The sequence below is a fragment of the Thamnophis sirtalis genome, unplaced genomic scaffold (genome assembly GCF_051295495.1).
Source record: "Thamnophis sirtalis isolate CommonGarterSnake01/CBP01778 unplaced genomic scaffold, rThaSir2_p1.2 scaffold_8, whole genome shotgun sequence".
Classification (NCBI taxonomy): Eukaryota; Metazoa; Chordata; class Lepidosauria; order Squamata; family Natricidae; genus Thamnophis; species Thamnophis sirtalis.
Genome location: NW_028261388.1, coordinates 55,078,248 through 55,101,580, shown reverse-complemented (window position 1 = coordinate 55,101,580; position 23,333 = coordinate 55,078,248). Strand labels below are relative to the sequence as shown.

Genomic DNA, 23,333 nt, shown 5'->3' with positions numbered 1-23,333 from the left:
TCCACCAGATGGCACTGGTTTTCAAAAAAGCATGTTTTTACAAAGAATCATGTTTTTACCTGTCACAGGGGTGACATCTATATAATATACGTATATAAAAACATCTGCATATTCGAATGCAATGTTGTGTCAAAATTTCAAAGCAATCGGTGAAGAACTTTAGGTGATTAGCAATTTTGAACAAACAATCATTACATACATATACATATACATATACATATACATATACATATACATATACATATACATATACATATACATATACATATACATATACATATACATATACATATACATATACATATACATATACATATACATATACATATACATATACATATACATATACATATACATATACATATACATATACATATACATATACATATACATATACATATCCCCACACCTCCACACACACACCCCCACACACATACACACATGTATAGACACATTTAAAGTTGTCAGCTTTGATAGAGAAATTGCTGGACTTCTGAAGTTTTCTTGCTTTGTAAAACTTAAAACAGTTTGTTCTTTGTTGCTTCACTCAATAGGTTTTTCATATCATGTTTCAGATGGAATAGTTCAACTTAAAATATGCTTCTTCCCAAGAAACTGAACCTTTCTATCAAAAGCGGTGGATCGAATTGGAGAATTAGCTTCATAAAAAGGATTCATTGCAAACTTTATGTACGGATCATAGACATTGCTAAATAAATTTTTTATTCCATCTTCTTGTCTTAACATCATGAAGCATTATAAATCACATATGGCCTGCAGTGACGAAGGCAGAAACAAACCATTTACTAAATTTATCCACAGTCTTCAAGTACATATTATTTGTTAACCTCATGTTTTCATTTACTAGGTCAAGAGCAGCATGAGCTGATTCAAGTGGCGATGGTCATTCTTAGATTCTACTTTTCCAGCTGGTAGAAATTCCATTTCAAATACAGGATTATCATGGTGACCTACAACTACAAAATAGTAGCTGCCTGACATAATGAAAATATGGCCTCTGTGGCTGTTCATCTGCCGGGTTTTAAAGAGGGTGGAAAAGGCAATGAATGGCACTTTTTGCATTTTGCACTTAAAATAAAAAGGGAGATACTTGTATTTCCATAGTGGGCAATCCTTGAACTGAAACCACATCTGTTCATGAAGTAGCATTCCCCTTTTATATTTCCTGTCCATGATGCATCTTGGAAACATACAAAACATGTATAAAAGAAGCCCAGGTGTTAATATCAGTACCCTGATTGTCACTCTAGGCTTCCAAACAGATTAGAAAGAGGGAGAGATCATGTTTCCATCTTGCTGCTACAGATGTTGTGTTCCCTGAAGTGACATACTACAAGCAAGCTGCCAATTTAAGGGAGATAATCAATAGCTATGCAATCTTCCCTTCTTTGGGAAATTTGTGAGCATTTTACATGCTTGAAGAGCCAGGAAACTCTTGATGAGTCAAAAACAAACTTGCACATAGCATTTTAGCTCAATAACACCTGCCATAAAAACTACCCTTATTTTGTACTCTTTTATCAGGATCCTGGCTTGTGAGAATCACTCTAAGAGGTGGAGCTGAGAATAAAAGATGCATAGGAGCAACAATAAAAAACAGTCAAAATTATATTTAGGAAAAACTATTTACTTAATGATTTCACAATGTTCACAAACATCGTCTTAATCAGAGTCAGAATAGAGATGGAAGGGACCTCCTGCTCAAGCAAGAGACCTTATACAATTTGAGTCTAGTCTCTTCTTAAAAACTTCCAGTAATTAAGCACCCACAACTTCTGAAAGCAAGCTGTTCAACTGATTAATTGTTCTCACTGTTAAAGTCCTTTAAATATACTTACTTTTAAGTAAGTTACCTTTAAATATACTCACTGTTAAATCTGTTATATATACTTGCAAAAATGCATAAAATTAATTTTTGCCATATTAAAAGGATTGGAGTAATTAATCTGATACACCTAGAAATAAAACACAAATAGCTTTAAAATATAGGGGGCTTATTCCCAAATGATGTTATTAAGCTACTAGATATATCTCAATAGTGATGCAACAGAAGTTTAGCAAATATATATATATATATAAATCTTGAAACTATTACAGCAAATAGCATCTTCATTTATTAGATTCATCTCCTTCAGTCAGTAAATCTCTAACATCTTCTATAAAAGGTACAGCAACTAATGGAAGTCATTTTCACAATTGCAGGCAGAGCCAATGTGGTGTCTTGCAACAGAGCTGGGCAAACCAGGGTTCAAATCTATTAAGTAATTACACTTACTAGGTGCTTTTCCTCAACACTGAGATGTATCATAGCTTTTTGACTATTAATCATGAAAACCTGTAATTTAACCTCTCACATGCTGTTTTATATCAATATTATCTTTTTACACAATGACAATGTACACTCTTCAGAACTGTTTGGTTGTGATGCGCACATAAAAAACACATGAAAAATGGAACTGTTGTTGAAGCACAGTAGCAGTATAGTAGTATACCCCAGTTGCAGTATATCAATTGCAACTGGAATATTTCTGGGATTTAAAAGTAGAGACTCTGCTACTTAGAATGCAGCTTGAATATACCAAGTACTGTCACATTACATTAAAAAGAAATGGCCACTATGATAGAATTTTGTTTCAGGATTAAAAAAATGTGGTACATGATGAACCACTTGATCCGACCAAAGATACTTTTGCCTCCGTTTCACATAAAACTCTGACTGATAAAATGTGAAAGTGAGGTAAATGTTTTTTATTATTTAGAATCATAGAGTCATTGGAATGGAAGGGACCTTGGAGGTCTTCTAGTAGTCCAAACTCCTGCTCAAGGCAGGAGATTCTCTACCATCCCTGTATAGAATTGAATAATAGTTTTTAAAAAAAATATTCTCTATTGGTTGTGCCCTACTTCAAGTACTGTGTTTAGGATTCAGTTTTAAAAGAATTCAGAGACACTGAGAAAGGCTTAGAGAATGGCAATGAGGAAGATCAAAGAAATACACATTTAAGGTGAGACTGAAAGAACGGATGTTGTATCTTATTAAAGGAAGAACAAGGAGAAAGCATAATGTTATTCTTCAAATATATGAAAGGTTGTCCCATAAATATCTGTTCTTTGTCACTCAGAGCACAAAAAACTAAATAAAGGGTTTAAGTTACTGGAAGGCAATTTTCAAGTGAACATTAGAGACAATTTCTTAACAATGGGAATAGATTGATAATAGAACCAGTGTGGGAATGGACTCTTTCCTTTTGCCATATATGTTCAAGTGAAAGTTGGACAATTAACCAGCAGGGAAGCTGGTTAAATTTGGATTTCTGCTCTGAGTAGTTTTCATGTCTATCAAATACTTAGCAAGCAAACCAAGGCTGATTATTAATCATTATGTCAAATAGAACATTCCATGTAATGTTTATGATAGCAAGAGTATATTTTCATTTTATTTCTTTATTACAGATATTTCTACTCTGTCCAGCTCAAGCTGAGTCATGGCAGAAATAGTCATGTAAACTCATTTTCATTTCTAGAAAATTGTGGTTTATTATGTTTATATGCTATAGGTAAAGGAGGTAAACTCATACCCCTAAGAAGTTTTGCAATTTTCATCTACCCCAAAAAATATCATTAGACTTAAATTTCCATGGAAGTTGGAGCTGAATAACAGACAGATCAGACTAAAATAATTTTTCCTTCTGCGATATTCTAATTCTGATTTGGACTCAATATGGGTATCAAATTTATTGTCTAACTTTACTTAACCTTTGAAAAATTTTAAAATTTTAAAATCAGAATTAATCCATGCTAAAGGCAAAAAGCTATCATGGAAGGAGGAGCATTAAATTTATATAATAAATATTTCTTATTCGATACCAAACAAGATACTCAAATTTTATAGCTATTTCAGATTGTTTATTCAAAGCATAGAAGGAGCCTGGAAATTTCTTTTTGGAACCAGAACAGATTAATGTTCATCTAATCCAAATATATCATGCAGGTTTCCTTCCTCTCCCTACATATTCTTCTCCCCTGATGTCAGGCACAAAAGATGAGGTCCTCACATGAAGGTTGAAATAAACGGATAAATTAAAACTGAAATAAACATTGCTAAAGCCAGGAATCTTCTCCAGTAGCTGTGGACATCTGATTAGACTTAGATAAGGGTCAATTAAGTTCAACTCAAGGGGAATTGGACTTAGTTGCTTGTGGCTACATAATGACTCTATGCTGATTGTCCTTTTCTCTCCAGCCCCAGGTTCTGCCATTTCTTCTCCTACACCTGGGAAAGGGAGGATGGAAAAGGATTCTGCTTTTCTATTGTAATACAGATTGCTAGGCAGTAGACCCCATGTGTCTGGTGAACCATCAAAAATGTATCACAAGAGAAAAATGTGGTTGGCCAATATAGTTGATTCCATTCTCTTCTGTTAACATTTATATTTTCAACTTTCAGTTCTTTTGATGACTCTTAAAGTTTTCGAAACATTTTATTTTTTCTCCATGAAAGCTACATCAATGAGCAATCATTTAATTGGATTCACAGGTTCATGTTGAATTTATAATATTGATAGTCCTATTGATAGTCCTCAATTTATGATCACAACTAGGAGCAGAATATTCCCTTGTTAAGCAAAGTGGTGTTAAGTGTGTCACATTCAGTTTTACAACATTTTTTCCATGGTTGTTAATTGAATTTTGCCATGGTTGTCAAGAAGATCACTGCATTTATTAAGTGAATTGTGTATTTGAAAAGTGAATCCAGCTTCCCCTATTGACATTGCTTGTCAGAAAACAGCTTGAAAGGTCATGAATGACACAAACCTGGGCATTGCAACTGTTGTACATACATGCTGGTTGCCAAGCACTCAAATTTGGATTATATGACCATTGGGATGCTGCAACAGATGTCAGAACTGGTTTTACTTACTGTAACTTTTAAATTGTTGTTGTAAGTTGGAATGCTCACCAAACAAATGGTCATGAGAGCTCCCTTTACAATATTATGTAGGAACAATCCTTATATTTGTTTAGTAAATGATCAAAGTTTAAAATTTATGTTTTGAAGTAAAATCTTTCAATATGTATGAGATAATTGTAAAAAAAATAATTTTAACTTATTAACAGATGACAGTTAACCTGCTCTCTCCACAGCATTTGAACGATGGAAATTAACATTGTACAAATCATGTCTTTATGAACAGAGCATTGCCCAATTCAATAAGATACTATCTCCTCAATTTCATTTCCTTGTTTTTTTTATCCAAGTCACAGTTGATACAGTTTCATTATCAACAAATGAAACAGATAAAAATCTGTCTAGCAAGTTTCTGTATTAAAATTTATAGTGCTTTTTCAGGCATACATCCTTCCCACATTTTTCAACAATAAAAATGTCCTTTAGCTAGTAATTGTTGAATACAAGTAGCAATCCAAATTAATAGGGGGTTGAGGAATGAGTTTATATTGTGCTATGTAAAGAAATTCCAAATGGTATAATTTCCATGGAGAAAGCATGGAATCAAGATTTGGTAACAAATCTCTCTATAAGTAGAAGACAATATACTGTATGCAGTTCAGGGTCGAATGTAGAATCCTTGGTGCACTCTGAGCTAGGTTGTTTGTATGCAGACAACCAAGCAGGAAAGAATACCCTAGTTAAGGAATTGCTAAGGAGACAAACACAGAGAAGCAACCAAGCAGAAAACAATCCCCTAATCAAGGAACTGCAAAAAAGAAGAGACACCCCAAAACTTTGGCAGGGCAAGCTAATCCATATAAATGCAAAGTAATCACTAGCACTAATAATGTTATCTATCTGGGTAATGAAACATCTGCAAGCAAGCAAGCTCAAAGAAGAGAGACCTTATCTCTCCCTCCTCCCTCTCTTAGTTTGGCTTAATAAAATTCTATCAGGAATATTATTGTTTCTACTTGGGGTATGGAGGTAAAAACCAGAGATGTTTTCTTAGGAAAATAAAAATGAGGTAGTAACATTCCCCTTGTAGAAAATAATATCATGTTGACAAAATTACTACAAACACAAGGAAATGATGCTTACATTGCATAATGTGCTAATTTTGCACTTCTGAGGATAGATATTGAAGTTTTTGGGATTGCTATATCATCTCTGAAAATTTTCAGACTTTTTTCAAAATAAGGCAAAGACAGCTTAATTCCAATTTTTAACATTAGAAATCTTTGCTTAAGGCAGAAATATTTTATAAATGTTCAGCATGCAAGTGGTAGGGCATCCAATAATGTAAATGACAGAAAGGACTTCCAATTTTAAGAAAGCATGGTGCAAAAGGTTTCTGCCTTCACATAGATTGGCAATTGTAGAGCAGGGCTCATACATTGTTAACACCATGACTGTGAATATGGATTTTATAGTATATTTGAAATGTATTTAAGTATTTAACTAGTGTAGGAAGTTAAAACCCATTCCTCTCCTAGAAAAATGAAATATCCTGGGAAATGTTGAAAAGGCAGAATATATTTCCCTGGATGTGAAAAAGAAAAAAAACATGTTTTAAAGACAGAATAGTTCCCTGTAGCTTCCTGCCCCCACCCCCTTTGTCAATGGGCCATTAAGATGCTCAAGCCAGTCCCTTTACATAATAAAGAGTTCTCCCCTTCAGCTCCAGGGTGATGGGATTAAGGCATGATTAGCCTTTACCCACTCACCACATGGTATCTGAGAGTTCAACCAAACCTGAATTCAGAACACAGCCTAGAGAGTTGCCCCTGCATGGCACCATGGGAGTCTGACAACTAATCAGAATACATTTCTTACATAGGAACAGGAAACAGAGAGGTGGGGCTACAAGCCCCTCCTTGGACCTTCTCTTCTTCTACACCCAACATTGAAGCATGTGATACCTTTTCTGCTCAGGACTCAAGCCATGTGGTCCTGTCCACCATTAAACCATCTTTCCAAGCAGCCTCCATGTCTCCAGTGTCTTTGTCCCCACTTGGAGCCGAACCCAGAAAGACATTTCTTTCAACACTAGAACCAAATTACATAAACTTTTCCTATTTGGTTTCAAAATTGCTTGAGGCAAATATATCAGAAAATACTGTCCAGTTGACCAGTGGACTGCACAATTTGGGTCCCATGAGGGCTCACTTCACAGGGATGACCCCTTCTTGCCTAAGATGCTGTAGGTCCCACCAGTAGACCATATAGATTAGGCTAGGTTTAGGTTTATTGGTTTTGTATGCCGCCCACTCCCGAAGGACTCCGGGCGGCTCCCAATAAACAGGGGAGGGAATAAATAAGACAATACAAACAATTTTAAAATCCACAACAGTCACAATTAAGACGTGGCTGGGTGCTTTAACAGCCCCCAGCCTGCCGTAGCTTTATGGAAAGCTGGGAGGGTAGTAAGGGTCCGGATCTCCATGGGGAGCTCGTTCCAGAGGGCCGGAGCAGCAACAGAGAAGGCTCTCCCCGGGGGGTCGCCAGTCGGCATTGGCTGGCAGATGGAACCCGGAGAACGCCAAGCCTGTGCGATCGAATTGGTCTTTGGAAGGTAATTGGCAGGAGGCAGTCTCTCAGGTACCCAGGTCCGATGCCATGTAGGGCTTTATAAGTAACAACTAGCACCTTGAAGCGAGTCCGGAGACCAATGGGCAGCCAGCGCAGCTCGCGGAGGATAGGTGTAACGTGGGTGTACCTGGACTAGCTGAAGTCTTTGAACACTTTTCAAGGGCAGCCCCATGTAAAACGCATTACAGTAGTCCAGTCTTGAGGCCATGAGGGCGTGACTGACTATCTGAAGTGCTTCCCGGTCCAGATGGGGTCGCAATTGGTGCACCAGGCGAACCTGAGCAAAGACCCCCCTGGTCACAGCCGATAACTGGTGATCTAAACTCAGCTGTGGATCCAGGAGGACTCCCAAATAGCGAACTCTCTCTGAGGGGCATATAATTTCACCCCACAGACTGAGAGATGGAATAATTAGCCAATATTTGGGAAGGAACATCAATAGCCATTCGGTCTTGTCGGGATTGAGTGCAAGCTTGTTTACTCCCATCCAGACCCTAACAGCCTCCAGCTACTGGCACATCACTTCCACTGCTTCGCTGAGTTGGCACAGGGCGGACAGATACAATTGTGTATCGTCCGCGTATTGGTGGTATTTAATCCTGTGCCGCCGTATGATCTCACCCAGCGGCTTCATGTAGATGTTAAATAGGAGGGGGGACAGGACCGAGCCCTGCGGCACCCCATAATTGAGGGGCCTCGGGGTCGACCTCTGTCCTCTGACCAACACCTGCTGCGACCTGTCCGAGAGGTAGGAGGAGAACCACCGAAGAACGGTGCTTCCCACTCCCACCTCTCGTAACCGTCGCAGAAGGATACCATGGTCGCTGGTATCGAAGGCCGCTGAGAGGTCAAGGGGCACTAGGATAGAGGACTGACCCCTATCCCTGGCTCGCCAGAGATCATCGATCAGCGCGACCAAAGCAGTTTCCGTGCTGTAACCAGGCCTGAAACCGGACTGAAAGGGATCCAGATAATCGGTTTCATCCAAGGACCGTTGGAGTTGAGAGGCCACCACTTTCTCAACAACCTTCCCTACAAAGAGTATCAAATATAGAGTATCAAATGAGTCTTTGTTCAGAATCAAAGCTTCTGGAAGGACCTCCTTACCTGAGATGGAACTTGAGCTGTACCATATATAGGTTTTCTATCTACCGTATTTTTCAGAGTATAAGATGCACCTTTTTTCCTCAAAAAAGAGGCTGAAAATCTGGGTGCGTCATATACAGTACATTGATTGCAGCATTTCTGGCCTCCTGAAGCCCCCCCCCTTCACCAAAATGGCTGTGTATAGCCTTATGGAGGCTTCCAGAGAGCTCCTGGGGGCTGGGGAGGGCAGAAATGAGCAAAAATGGGTGGGTTTTTTGCCCCCCCCCCAGCAGCTCTCTATAAGCTTCCATAAGGCTATTCATGCTTTTTTTAAAAAAATGGGCTTTGGGTGGTTTACAGAGTGCAAAAACTTTTTTTTTTCCTTTTGGAAAGCTCTTTAACTGATTGATGAGAATTACATTGATCAATGCTGTGCCAGCAGAAACAAAGTTAGGTGCTGCAGATTATCAGCAATTTCCTTCTCCAGCACATGGATAAATATTCCTGGAAACATCTACCTACCTACCAGGGACGTGCAGTCACTAGAGGCAGGGGAGGCGGGGCCTCACTAGTCTCCTGAGGAAAAGGAAAGAATTTTAAAGAATTTTTTAAAAATAATTAAAGCCAAGGTAGTTGCTACCAGACTCCAAGTCACAGTGACTTGGAGTCTGCTTAGTGTTAACTGTAGGAGGAGGCGAGGGAACTATGGGCCTCCTTTGCATAAGGAATTTTTCGCCTTTTAAGAGTTAAGCAAGGGTTAAAAAGCGAAAAATTTCATATGCAAAGGAGGCACGTGATTCTCCCGCCTCCTGATCTGGGAGCAGCGAATCATGCCTTGCAGTTGAGCACGCTTACGTTGGGCTGGTTATTTCGGATGGCGCGAAAGTGGGGGAGAAGGAGGAGGCTCGCTCTTGTCAGAAGAGATCGCACGAGAGCCGAGTCTGGGAGGAGTCAGTTCTTCGAACAAACTTCAGGCTCGAGGGACCGCCTTCCCTCCTGCCGCTCAGTTTATTTTTTTGCAAAGGAGCTGACGCTCCTGGAGCAACAGCTGTGACTGCGGTGGGCTTTGACTCAGCTGGCTGGGTTTGGGATTCTACCACCCCGGATGGGGCGGAGAGGGAAAGAGACTCTCGGGGCTGAAAACGCGGTGTCCTCCCCACAGCCCAAGCGGAAGGTAAGCGGAGCTTTGGCTGGAGGGAACGGCATGCTGCCTTTTTGGCCCTCAGGCGCATGTCAAGTCGCGGGTGGTCCTCTGTAGGCACTCAGACGGCGTGGCTGCCTACTGCGAGGGGCAGGGAGGGGCTGCCTGCCTGCCTGCGTGGAGTGCAAAAGCGAGAAACTGGTATGACTGAGGACGGCCAGAGGTGCACGCCTGGGTTTTTTGGGTGCGCTCGGGGTGTATGTGTGTGAGGGAGTGAGTGTGTAAGTGAGTGAGTGCGGGTGGAGGAGAGCCCAGAGTGGCAGTCACCCACCTACCCTCCTCCCTGCCCCCGCCCCGCGCAGCTGGAGGGCCATGCTAGGGAAGAGGCCACGCTTCCCAAACTTCCTGCCCCTCTCGCTCGGCCAACGGGTGACAAGAGCTGCCTCTGCGACCGCCGCCGAGCAAGCACTTCCTCAGCCAGGGGACCACAGGAGCCGCTGCAGCCGCTCCCTGGGGAGGACCTGAGTGCTCGCCCTCTTCTCCCTCACGGAGCGTGTGCGCGCCGGCCGGCAAGATGAGCGGGCCTCCACTTCAGGGCCCCGGCGGCAGGACTTTAAAGTCCCAACCCGGTCCCGCTCTATGGCGGATGCTTCCAGGGCCCTGCGGCCACTTTAAAGCCCCGGCGCCAGGGCTTTAAAGTCCCAGCGCCGCATCTGCCATAGAGCGGGTCCCGGTCCCGCTCTATGGTGGACACGGCTCCTGGGCTTCCGCGGGGCTTTCGCGCTTGCCTCACCAGCCATGAAGCTCACCGCACGTCTCTGCTACCTACCTATTCTCTCTCTCTCTCTCTCTCTACCTACCTACCTACTGTATTTCTCTCTCTCTCTCTCTCTCCCTCCCTCCCTCCCTCCCTCCCTCTCCCTCTACTTACCTACCTACCTACCTACTCTCTCTCTCCCTACCTATCTATTTCTCTCACCCCACTCTACCTACCTACCTACCTACCTACCTACCTACTCTCTCTTTCCCTACCTACCTATCTTCTGAGAGCCGAGGTGGCGCAGTGGTTAGAGTGCAGCACTGCAGGCTACTTCAGCTGACTGCAGTTCTGCAGTTCGGCTGTTTAAATCTCACCGGCTCAAGGTTAACTCAGCCTTCCATCCTTCCGAGGTGGGTAAAATGAGGACCCGGATTGTTGGGGGCAATATGCTGACTCTGTAAACCGCTTAGAGAGGGCTGAAAGCCCTATGAAGCGGTATATAAGTCTAACTGCTATTGCTATTGCTATTGTATTTCTCTCTGTCGCTATCCCTTTATCTACCTACCAACCTATTTACCTACCTACCTACCTACCTACCTACCTACCTACCTACTCTCTCTCTCTCTACTTACCTACTGTATTTCTCTCTTTTTCTCCCTCTCTATCCCTTTACCTACCTACCTACCTACCTACCTACCTACCTACCTACTCTCTCTCCCTACCTACCTACTGTATTTCTCTCTCTTTTTCTCCATCTCTATCCCTTTATCTACCTACCTACTTTTTAAAAAAATTGCCTCTTCAAAACCTTGGTGCATCTTTTATTCTGGTGCGTCTTATACTCTGAAAAAATACGGTAATACATAAGGATTTGGTTAAATTCTACCAACTACTGGAACAAACTGTGTGCCGAGGAACTATCCATGGTCCTGCAAATTATATCTTGCCCGGCTGATAATTGCTTATTTTGGCAGCCCATCTGCATATTACTTATTGCAGCCTTCTATAACCATGACTCCTCTAGAGATTTTACCAGAATAGTCCCACCTGGCTGGAAATTCTGGGGCCTGTTATCCTAATGTATTTAGAAGTACCAGGTTGGAGATAAGTGTTTTTAGTTCCCAGATGCTTTTTTCTACTGTGTTCTATCTTCTATCCATATGTCTGCTCCTAGAAGGTTTTAATCTGCCTCTGCAAGACTTAAACCACCAAGAGAACCTAGGAACACACAACTAGGGATAATTCTCTACTATGATGCAAGGGGTGGAGATGGGGTGAATATAAAGTGACCAAATTTTAAAATTGGTTAAGCAGGACACCATTGACGGGGAGGGGGTGGTGTGTTCTTGATTAAAAATTTTGCCGCCTGGCGCTGCGACTGAGGTGAAGCTGCCAAAGCTCCCGCTGGTGCCCCCGGCCATGGCCGCCTCCCCCTCCACTCGAAGCACCTGAGCTGGGCACCGCGTTACTCCTGCCCGCTCCTCTGCCATGCTTTTGAGAAGCCTTTTGTTTCCTGCTCCCACCCCCTCCACTGCCTTCCTACTGGCTCCCGCGGCCTCATGGCTCCTCAAAAGCACGGTGGAGGAGGAGGGGGCAGGAGTAATGCAGTGCCCAGCTCAGGTGCTCAGGAGGGGGAGGCACTGCTGCCACGGGTGGGAGATTGGTGGCTTCACCTCAGCCGCAGCACCGGGTGGTAAAAGTTTTAATCAATAACACCACCACCCCCAATTCCATTCCCAGGCAGAATAAAGAGACTCCGGGGAGGAGAGCTTGGCCAGTCATTGGAAGGCATTTGAGAAGGAGAAAAGCAGGCAAGGAAACTTCTCAAGAAGTTCCAGAAGCAGCTGCTTCTCCTCTGGGCTGGAGGAAGGGGAGGAGAAGGAAGGAAGGAAAGATGGGAGGGAAGAAAAGAGGGGAGGGAGGTGAAAGGGAGGATGGGGAAAGGGAGGAAGGAAAGAGAAGGGAGGGAGGAAGAACCCAGCTTTTCTGAGAACAGTCTGCTCCGGGCCGGGGAGGGTGAACCAAGAAGTTTATATGGGACTTCGCTGGCAGTTGCAAAGCAGCCTTCCCCTGATTGCCTTCCCCCAATGCCCCCCAACCCTTTCAAAAGCCACCCCCATCACCAGCCTCTCCCAACCAGATCCCCACCTGCCTCCCCTCAGCTCACCCGGACCAGGTTGCTGACGGTGGCTTGCACGGCATGGCTGCAGGGAGAGCGGCGCTTTAAAGAGAAGTGGGTAAAAAAAAACTTCCGACGGCTGAGTTGCTTGGCCCAGGACTGAGCCTCCTCCTCGCCATTCTGCTGCCGCCGGAAAGCCGTCACTCTCCCTGCAGAAAAATGGCGTGCATTGGCATGCGCACACGCAGGAGGGGAGGGAGCCTCGCCCCTTGTCGGGTGCTGTGAGTGAGCCAAGCGGAGAGAGGCAAACCACTGCCCTCTAAAGGCCACATCAGGAATAACACTTCAGAGAAATAAAAACTTTTTTTTAATGGCGTCCTTTTTAAAATTGATGATTCGGCATCTTTTCTTTCTTTTGGAAAATTGGGACTTTTTGAACACGCCGCGGGACACGGGACAAATTATTAAAAATTGTGACTGTCCCGCCAAAAGCGGGACATCTGGTTACCTTAGGTGGATAGTGTATTATCGTGTGATTAAAAAAAAAGGTAGATGTATCTTTTCAGCCAATTTTATTTTTCTTTGACAAGGAGTGTCACATTCAATTCACTACCTTAATTTCCACCAGGCATTTGCTAAGATAATATTGCAGAAGATATGCAGGTTTCTAAGACTGGTAAGGGTGATCTTGAGTTAATACGAATGCAGATATTACAATAACTATAAAACTTTGAATCTAAATGGCTATTAAAGCAGCACTAATATAATTTGAAAACAGCAGAACAGTAAAAAAGTTACCTTATAAAATCTAATAATACCGTAAAAATAGACAATAAGAAACCAACACCATAAAATGGAAGGTTAGGGTTAAGAGAGTGGGAAAAAGAGATATGTTTTGACAATAGATCACAGATGCCATATAAATAAATGGCCAATTTGCTCTGGGGAGAGAATTTCATAATCTGGAATTGGATAAATGAAAAAGCTCCATTTTGCATCCATCTCTAGCAGTGGATGGGCAAATCCTACTTTTAAAATGAGCTAAATATAGTGTTCTGAACTTTTTGTGCTTGAAAATGCACTTAAAACTAGTGATAATAAATGAAAAACAGTCTTAGAATCATATAAACTCCACTTAAAATGCCATTCCCATTATTTCACAATACATAACATTTTCAAATACTTTACAGAGAATGTTTCATCACCGTTGTGCCCGTGCCAAATGCATGGCATATGTGACATCATAATAGCTTACTAGATATGTAAAGCTTGAGAATATTTAATGCATATTATATCAACTTGCTCAAATCTATGTCTTCCAAACTTGCTTCAATCTTATAATCCTCAATTTGCAAAGGGAAACAAGAGATCTACATTGACACTAAAATTTCCATCTCAATCCTGCATCTCTATCATTTTAAATGGTAATATATTTATTTTTACTTATTTTTTTGTCATTTTCTGAGTGTTAAGAAGTTTTGCTCCCAAATTCAAAGTCCATTCCAGATACTTTCTTTAGAATAAAACTTCTATGAACTACTACTTTTCTGTGGGAAGGTATAATTATATTTTGTAATAAAATCACATATAGAAAGTCTTTTGTTATATAAGCCAAAGCACTGTTCTTTAGAAAAAAAATATTTTCAATTTAGTGGGATATCCTAGTCAGAAGCCTGCAGCCTTAAATCTTATAAAATTACAAATAATAATAATAATAATAATAATAATAATAATAATAATAATAATAGAAACAGAGAAACATTTTACTAAATTAGTTGTATGGTTAATAGCATATTCAGGATAAGAAATGGACAAACAGCTTGTTGTAATTTTTTTCTCTTTCCTTTCTCTCTCTTTCCATTCTCTACAGGACTAAAACACATCTAGAATACACATATTTGGGGAAGCTGATGTAATAATGAATTAATAACACAAGCCATGTTGATTTAGCACATACAGCACCTCAGTCATGAAACTAATAAGATTTTTAAAGTCCTGTCTCCTGGTATTTATCATGAGAACAGATTAAGCAAAGGAGTCAGATATGTCAAAAAGTGTATTTTTGTCACACTTTCTCAATTATAGATCTGATCGCTCTTTAATTAATATCTTTGTGTAACTTCATGTAACATAAATCATAGTATGAATTATAATAGAAATTTAATGCACTTCAATATGTGTACATGTACGTACACAAATACATATTTACTAGATACCTTAGAAATAATAATTGCAAAAAGTAGACATTATAAGGAAATAATTGAATATAATTTTGATGTACCCCCAAATACTCTACTTAAACCTTTCTATTTTTCTATTTTGTAACTGCTACAATAGGTACCACTTCTATTTACACCGAAATCCATTCACACAAAATCTTTGCATTTATATCCACAGAATGGCATGCATACTAAATTTATGCAGAAAAGACAAGTATCCATTCACACTCCCCATATCCTGAGGATTTTGTTCCTAAATTCTTATTTCAAGATTGCTTTAAAGAGGCAGCTGTGCTTATCGCTGAATAGACCTCAGGATACAGAAGCTTTTTTTTTTTAAGTGAGGTCATGAATCCACTTAGATGCAAGGGTAAATGGATAAAAATAGTAGCTGCAAACAAGAAAGGAATGAACAAATACCTTTTGGATTCTTCCATTAATATCCAGATAAATACACTTGGATTGGTATGCTGATGAGCTGCATCCCATCTTCCCAAGATTTGTTGCAGTGAGACTTTGGCTGTAATTCGTTGGATTAACTTTACAACAGAAATAAGGTCCAGCCAACTGAAACTGAATCACTATTACTAGATGCATAAGTCTCTTCACTCTTTCCCATTCTGCAGCCTCAAACTACAATCTTCCTTCTTAGATATGCATGCATTTCCCATCACTTTTCTACTCCTCCTTTCCATTTTATTTCCTCATTCTTGTAAAAGAAGGGGAGGGAGCCAAGCTCCAGACCTTGTCGCCAAGTGCCCTCTTGATTCCCATAGCAACTCTTGATGGCTTCAGTTCAGAGCAAGGAGTCTTCCTGCAATCAATGTGCAATGGCTGTACAGAAAAGTAGGGTTTGATTAGCTGCTTTGACACAAAGTAGCACTTAACACTCAGCAAATGATCGGCATTTATTTCACAGTTGGTGTTAAGGATTTTTATTGTAAGGTTTCAGAATTCATTCTTTTAGCAGTCTATCTAGACATAAGAGAAAAAGAGTATGACGTTCAGTCAGTGAGTTAATTTTAAGGGCAAGGTGTAGCAGCACTTGGAATTATTAAAGTTAAAATAAAGTCTTTTATGCACACTTCTGCTTTAATGGTCCAGAAAGAAGAAAGGAGTAAAGATTATACAGGGTTCATAAAAATGTTGCATGTGATGAAATAAATGTCCTTCTGGGTTCAGCTCCAAGTGGGGAAAAAGACACTGGAGACATGGAGGCTGCTTGGAAAGATGGTTTTAATGGTGGACAGGACCACATGGCTTGAGTCCTGAACAGAAAAAGTGATCACATGCTTCAATGTTGGTGGAGAAGAAGAGAAAGAAGGACTGAGATGCTGAGTCCCTGGTTTTATGCCCTCTCTGGCCTTTGATCTTGAGCTTGTATTCTGATTGGTTGTCAGACTCCCATGGGGCCATGCAGGGGCAACTCTCTAGGCTGTGTTTTGAATCCAGATTTGGTTGAGTTCTCAGATGCCATGTGGTGAGTTGGGTAAAGGACCAATATTATCATGCTTAATCCCATCTCCATGGATCTGAAGGGGAGAGCTCCTTATTATGTAAAGGGACTAGCTTGGCCTTCTTAATGGCCCATTGACAAAGTGGGGATGGGCAGGAAGCTACAGGGAACTATTCTGTCTTTTAAAACAGGTTTCTTCCTTTCCACATCCAGAGAAATATTCTGCTATATTTCATTTTTCTGGGAGAGGGTTGGGTGATAACTTCCTACACATGATTACTATTATTTTCTGCCTATTTTTATAACCCCTAGGTTCTAAAAAACTGTATGTTTAGTAGAAATAAATGGCATGTTGAGGTGATATATATTGGCTTGGTAAATCACATTCTATAAATTTAGAATGGGGAATTATATTAAACATTTTCAGTGAATAGATTTTAAGTGCCATCTACTGAATTGTAATGGAATATAAACTGTAGGGCAATCTATGGGATAATGTTTCTAATTTTTGATCTAGCAGAATATTCCACAATGCTGACATTAAAGAATTAAATATATCATGACCAAATGATTTCAAGATTCATTGGGACTACAAATCTCAGCCAGCGTATTATAATTCTAACCCATCTGGAAACCTCCAAGTTTGATAAAGCTGAAATAAAGAATGCTTCACCTAGTTTTCACTGAAAGTGGCCTGCTAACATTGAGTGATTTATTGCAACCTAATTTGTTTGCACAGTAATTTTTGTAGAAATAAATAAGTTGATTAAAAGTGACTAAATGATACTCCTGGGCTGGAAACAATTTCAGTGTTACTATTCTTCTCATTTTTCATACTGCTTTGAATCACTCTATTATTGGAAGAAATGTCCATCTGGGTTCAGTTCCAAGTGGGAAGAAAGACACTGGAAACATGGAGGCTGTTGGAAAGATGGTTTAATGATGAAGCAAAACCACCAAGCACATGTGATTCTGCGTAGCTGACCATATGGAGTTGAGAGAAAGAGGTATTTATACCCTTTCTTGGGTCTTGCCCTTGAACTTCCTGTGCAAGAAATATATTATTGATTGTTGTAGGAGTCACTGCTAACTTTGTAGGCTGTCTGAGTCAAACTTGGTTGAAATTTGGGCTGATGCAATACAGCTCCTATTGTGACTGAATGGCTTTGCCCTGAAGGATAATCCCATCATCCTGAAGCTGAAGGCCTTTTGCCTTGTAGATAGGCTGGCCCAGTCCTGCTGGGGCTATTAACAAAGGTGGGGGCTGCTTTCCAAGAGCATGTTTCTCCTTTTGGGAAATATAATATTCTGCCTTTTTAATATTTCTCAAAATATCTCATTCTTCTAGGAGAAGGGTCGGTGCTAACTTTCTACACTATGCATGGTAAAAAAAATGGTGGAGTAAAGTCAGGATTTACTTATTCCTTTTCAATTCAAAGCAGAACAATCCATTTCCCCATCCAACAAGACTAAAAATATTATTCTATTGGGTCACTAAATCTTTTTCCAGTAGCAGACTGACTACTATTGCAATTTCTAAGCTTTATTTCATGTGGAAGGAACAGAGAACATGATGATGATGAAGGTGATGATGATGATTCATTCTTTGAGGCAAGACCAAGTCCAATATTGTTGTTCCAAACCTAAAATTAAGAAGTATATACAGCAAGTATATACTGTAAATACAAGCATCATTAGATGGCATCTGTAAGACAATGGAGTTGGGAAGGTCTGGCTTGTAAGACAACAAGTGTTACATCAGTGGGGGAGAAGGCGGGGCTTAGCAGTGAGAAGACGGACTTTCAGGCAGTTCCTGAGAGACCATCTAAACCGGGTCATCTGGACGATTCGTTTCGGATCTAAGCTGTCCCGGAGAGACAGTGAAAGGTGGAGGGAACTCCAGTGCTCCCAGAGATGTTCGCAAAATCTCTGGGAACCTAAGGAAAGCCCTCCTAATCCAGTGATTTCCGGATCAGCCGATGCTGACTATAACTGCAAAAGCCCAGAGAGAGAGTGGATATAAGCATGTCGTTTGGTGTGAGTTTTAAATCTTTTTTTCTTGTTGGAAAGAGAACACTCTAAATTTGGAAACTTAGTTTAAAATAAGGCTGACTAGTGAGAAAAGCGGCAGGGATAAATGTTGCCGATTGAAAGTTTATTTTTCTGTTTCTTTCTTTTATCTTTGGAAGCCGGGCTGGACTCTTTTGTAATTTAAATCGGCCTCTTGTGTTCCTCCTTTTTGTTGTCGATATTTTTAACTTTGAACCTAATGGGGATATTGAATTTAAACCTAAAGTGCTTTGAGGATCTGCTTTTTGTTTTTCTTTTAGCCTTTTGGTTGTATTTTAACAATTAGTAATTAACAAACGCTACGGAACAACAAGCTAAAGCAAGCTATAAACTACAAATCACAAGCTAACACTGCCATCTAGTGGACGTGAACTTTGTTATCAAAATCCCTCCTGTAATGCATTTGATTTACGTATTTACGCAGCTGGAATCTTGCTAGACAAAACAGCAGAGCTGAGAGTGACCTTGGAAAGACTTTTATCTTGGGGGGGGGGGGAAAGAGTCCGAAAAAACCATTTGTTTTAGCTTGTTGGCATTCTTTCATCTCTCAATACCATTCTCACATCATCTGCTGCGGAGATATTGACATTGATTTTTTCTTTTTTGATCATCCTTATTGACTTTTTGATCTTTTACACTTTTTTTTCTGTTTTGATTATTCTTTTTAACCTTTGGATCATTCTTTTTGACCCTTTGACTATTTACATTTTTTTCTCTTTCCCACTTGTAGCTGAAGCACCTCCTCCATATATATGTGGTTTTTTTTATTTGTGCTGATAAATAAATAAAGGGAGACTTTAAATTAGAAAAAATCATAAAATCCCTTTATTTATTTATCAGCACAAATAAACACACACATACACACACACACATATTCTTTTGTATTCTCACTGTATTTCTTTCTTTTCTGAAGAAATTGGGACATCAACAGATGATCCAATTTAAATTTTGAACAAAATAGTTGGAAGAGTTCCTTTTTTTTCCTTTCCTTTTTTCTACCTCCTTTCTTTTCCTTTCTCTCTCTCCCCTTTTCCTCATCTCTCCCTCCTTTCCCCTGTGTACTCTACGTACTTCATCCATTGTACTTATAACCTTCCACCCTCTAATACTAATTGGCTATGAGTAGAAAAGCAGTTGCTTTTGGCTCTACATCAACCTCCGCCTCCTCACCTGCGGGAGGCCAGAGGACAACACAGACAATGTCCCAGCATGAAAAAGAGAAGGAAGCAAATTTTGAAACACTTATGCAAATGATGCAGAAAATGCAAGCAGGAATTGACAGTAAAGATAGCAAGTTAGACACCCTTATAAAAAAAATGGAGGTAATGGAACAACAAAATCAAAGCATAGTGCAAAAAGTTGATAAAATGGAAGGGAAAGTTGAAAGCATGCACAACTGGATGCTGAAATACGAAGACAGGATTCAAAAAATTGAAAATAAAATCCAAGAAGGAGAGAAGAAAACTGAGAAGCTAGAGACTAGACTAAGTGATGTAGAAAGAGAGAGCAGTGGAATATTAAGATGGGAGATGGATAGGTCTGAATTCTTCTTAAGATTTCAAAACATAGAAGAAGAAAAAGGAGAGGACTTAGTTCAGAACAATACACTTTCTACTCAAACAGACATTCTTCATTCTCTAGAATAGATATGATATGGGTCTCAGCGGAGTTGAGCTCCAACATAAAAGAAATTGAGATTGGAGCAAGTACCTGGGCGGACCACAATCCAATTTTAATTAAATGGAAAGGCCAAAGGGCAAGACCTAGATGGACACTAAATAACACTATATTGAAAGAAAAAGAGTTTGTACAAAAAATGGAAAAAGAGCTAGTCCTTTTCCTTAAAGAAAATAGGAAAGAAGATACGTCGTTGCAGAATCTCTGGGATACAATGAAGGCTGTTATCAGAGGTTTGACAATAGACTACACAAGGAAGAGAAACTTAAAGAAAAGACAAATGCATAAAGCTCTAGATAACGACTATAAAATACTTGAAAGAGAACTACAGAGAGCACCACAAAAAAAAAAGATGTCAAAATAAAAATGGACATAATTAAACACAAAATGGACCTATTAGAAAAGGAAGAACTGGCACAAAAAATTAGAGGTGCCAAACAGAATTATTTTGAAAATGCGAATAAGCCAGGCAGGTGGTTGGCATATAAGATGAAAAAAGAGAGAGAAAGAAAGAAAATACTTCAACTAAGAGATAAACAAGGAGAAATTCAGTATGGAAACACTGAGAAAAAAATATTATACAAGACTATTATACTAAACTCTATGAACAAGAGAAGGTGGAGGAGGGACGAGTTAAAAAGTACCTACAAGATGCCAATCTCCCCCAGGTACCAGACTTTCTAACAATGTTAGAAAGTAAAATAACAATGATGGAGCTAACAGAGGCACTTAAAAAACAAAACAATGGGAAAGCTCCAGGACCAGATGGACTACCTGTGGAATTCTACAGAACATTTGAAGAAACATTGACCCTCCCACTCCTACAAGTCATGAATGAAGTGATGTCTGAGAGCAAAATACCGAAGTCATGGCCAGAAGCGTATATCACACTACTACCCAAGGAAGAGACTGATCTAACACAAATCAAGAATTATAGACCAATCTCTTTATTAAATTCAGACTACAAGCTATTTGCATCTATACTAGCTGAGAGACTTAAAAAATATTTAAATGGCTTCATCCACTCAGATAAAAATGGCTTTTTACCTAAAAGACAAATTAAAGACAATATGAGAATGGTTTTGAATACCTTGGAATACTATGAGGCCCATCCTGAAAAACAAATGGCACTGATGTTCCTCGATGCGCAGAAGGCCTTTGACAATGTGAATTGGCAATTTATGTTTTTGCAACTGGAGCAGATGAATTTTGGCAAGAAATTCACTCAAACTATACGAATGATATACCAGAAACAAGCAGCAAAGATAATGGTAAATGGAGAACTAACAGATCCAATTGAAATAAAGAGAGGTACAAGACAAGGCTGCCCACTATCACCACTACTCTTTGTTCTAACACTAGAGGTCTTAAACAGAAAGATCAGAGAAGAAGAAGAAATAAGAGGAATGAAAATTAAGAGAGAAGAGTATAAATTACAAGCGTTTGCAGACGACTTAGTTTTTATTCTTGAAGATCCATTAGAAACAGCATCCAAATTGCTGGAAAGAATAGAGGAATATGGAGAAGTAGCAGGCTTGAAAATAAACAAAGATAAAACAAAGATCATGACAAAGAATATCCTAGCAACACAAAAGGAAGAGCTGTCAGAAACATTGCAGATTCAAAATACAAGTAAGGTTAAATATTTGGAGATATACTTATCACCTAGATGTAGCACTCTTAAAGAGGATAACTATACCAGACTAAAACGACAAATAGCAATTGACTTGGAGAAATGGGAAAATTTGCACTTATCAATGATGGGAAGAATCTCTACAATTAAAATGAACATTCTACCTAGAATTCTATACCTGTTTCAGACAATCCCAATCAGATTGGGTAAGGTTTTTTTCAAGATTTAAATAAAATAGTTTTGAAGTTTATTTGGCAAGGGAAAAAAGCTAGAATAAAACTTAAATTACTACAAGATGCTAGATCTAGAGGAGGATTTGGGCTACCTGATTGGGAGCTATACTATCAGGCAACAAACTTGATGTGGATTAAGGAATGGATATTATTAAAAAACTCTAGATTATTGAATGTAGAAGGTCACGATTTACTGTTTGGATGGCATGCTTTCTTATGGTATAAGGGTACTAAATCACATGGTTACTTTAGAAGACATTATATAAGGGAGGCGTTGTTGTTAAACTGGGAAAAGGTTAAAAGACTACATTATTTAAAAATTCCAGTCTGGATATCAACAATTGAAGCATTTTCATATCCAATAATATATAAAAAGGAACAAACAGTTAGATATACAGAATTATTGAATACAGAGGGTGAGCTCAAATCTATTCAAGAGTTGAAACAAGAAGGGATGGAAATGAACTGGTATTCATATGTACAGATACAATCTAGATAGAATGAAGATAGAAAAACTAAAGGTCTTTATAATAAAATGACTGAGTTAGACAAAATTTTAACAGGCGCTGATGAAAAAGTAATTAAAAAACTATATGGATATTTATTGGAGTTTAAATTGCATGAAGAACAAGTTAAAGAAACTATGATAGCTTGGGGGAAAAACTTTAGGTATGGGATTGATTTAGAGAATTGGCAGAAATTGTGGTCTCAAAATTACAAAATGACAATGTCTACTGCATATAGAGAAAATTTGCATAAGATGTTTTACAGGTGGCACCTACCCCCGACCAGAATCGCAAGAATGTTCAAGAATAAATCAGAAAAATGTTGGAAATGTCACCAGATACCTGGCTCATACTACCACATGTGGTGGACTTGCACTGAAGCTAAAAGATACTGGACTAAAATCCACATGTGGTTGGAGAAAATGACACACAAACAAATAGACTTTAAACTAGAGGTCTTTCTATTGGGGATCATACCAGAAACCTACAACAAAGACTTAAAATATCTGATTGTAAATGTGTTAACGGCAGCCAGAATTGTATTTGCAAAAAACTGGAAAAACGAAACAATACCAAAACAGGAAGAAGTTATCTGAAAAATAATGGACTGTGCTGAAATGAGTAAATTGACATTTGAAATTAGAGAGCAAGAGGATGAACAATTTTATAAGATATGGGATTTGTTTTATCGGTGGCTAGGGGGAAAAAAAACTTTGGGAATGAAAAATGATATACTTATGCCTTAATTGAAGAAAGTAAATGATGATATAATTATGCTGTAAAATAATCTAATAATGACACAATGAAGTATTAATATAAGGTCTGGGGATATAATGTATAAGGTTAAGAACTTATTACAATGATATTTC

General features: G+C 39.4%; 1 protein-coding gene and 1 pseudogene across 1 annotated transcript in view; both read right to left on the bottom strand.

The window, feature by feature from the left end:
* Window positions 1-15,571, bottom strand: part of PDE9A (phosphodiesterase 9A) — an 82,213-nt gene extending 66,642 nt beyond the window's left edge. The window contains exon 1 of the mRNA XM_014063945.2: window positions 15,310-15,571. Coding sequence (XP_013919420.2) covers window positions 15,310-15,486 — 177 coding nt within the window. The 5' untranslated portion in view covers window positions 15,487-15,571. The remainder of the gene's footprint in view (window positions 1-15,309) is intronic.
* LOC148044414 (trafficking protein particle complex subunit 2-like) lies at window positions 586-1,002 on the bottom strand (annotated as a pseudogene).
* Window positions 15,572-23,333: the final 7,762 nt, after the last annotated feature.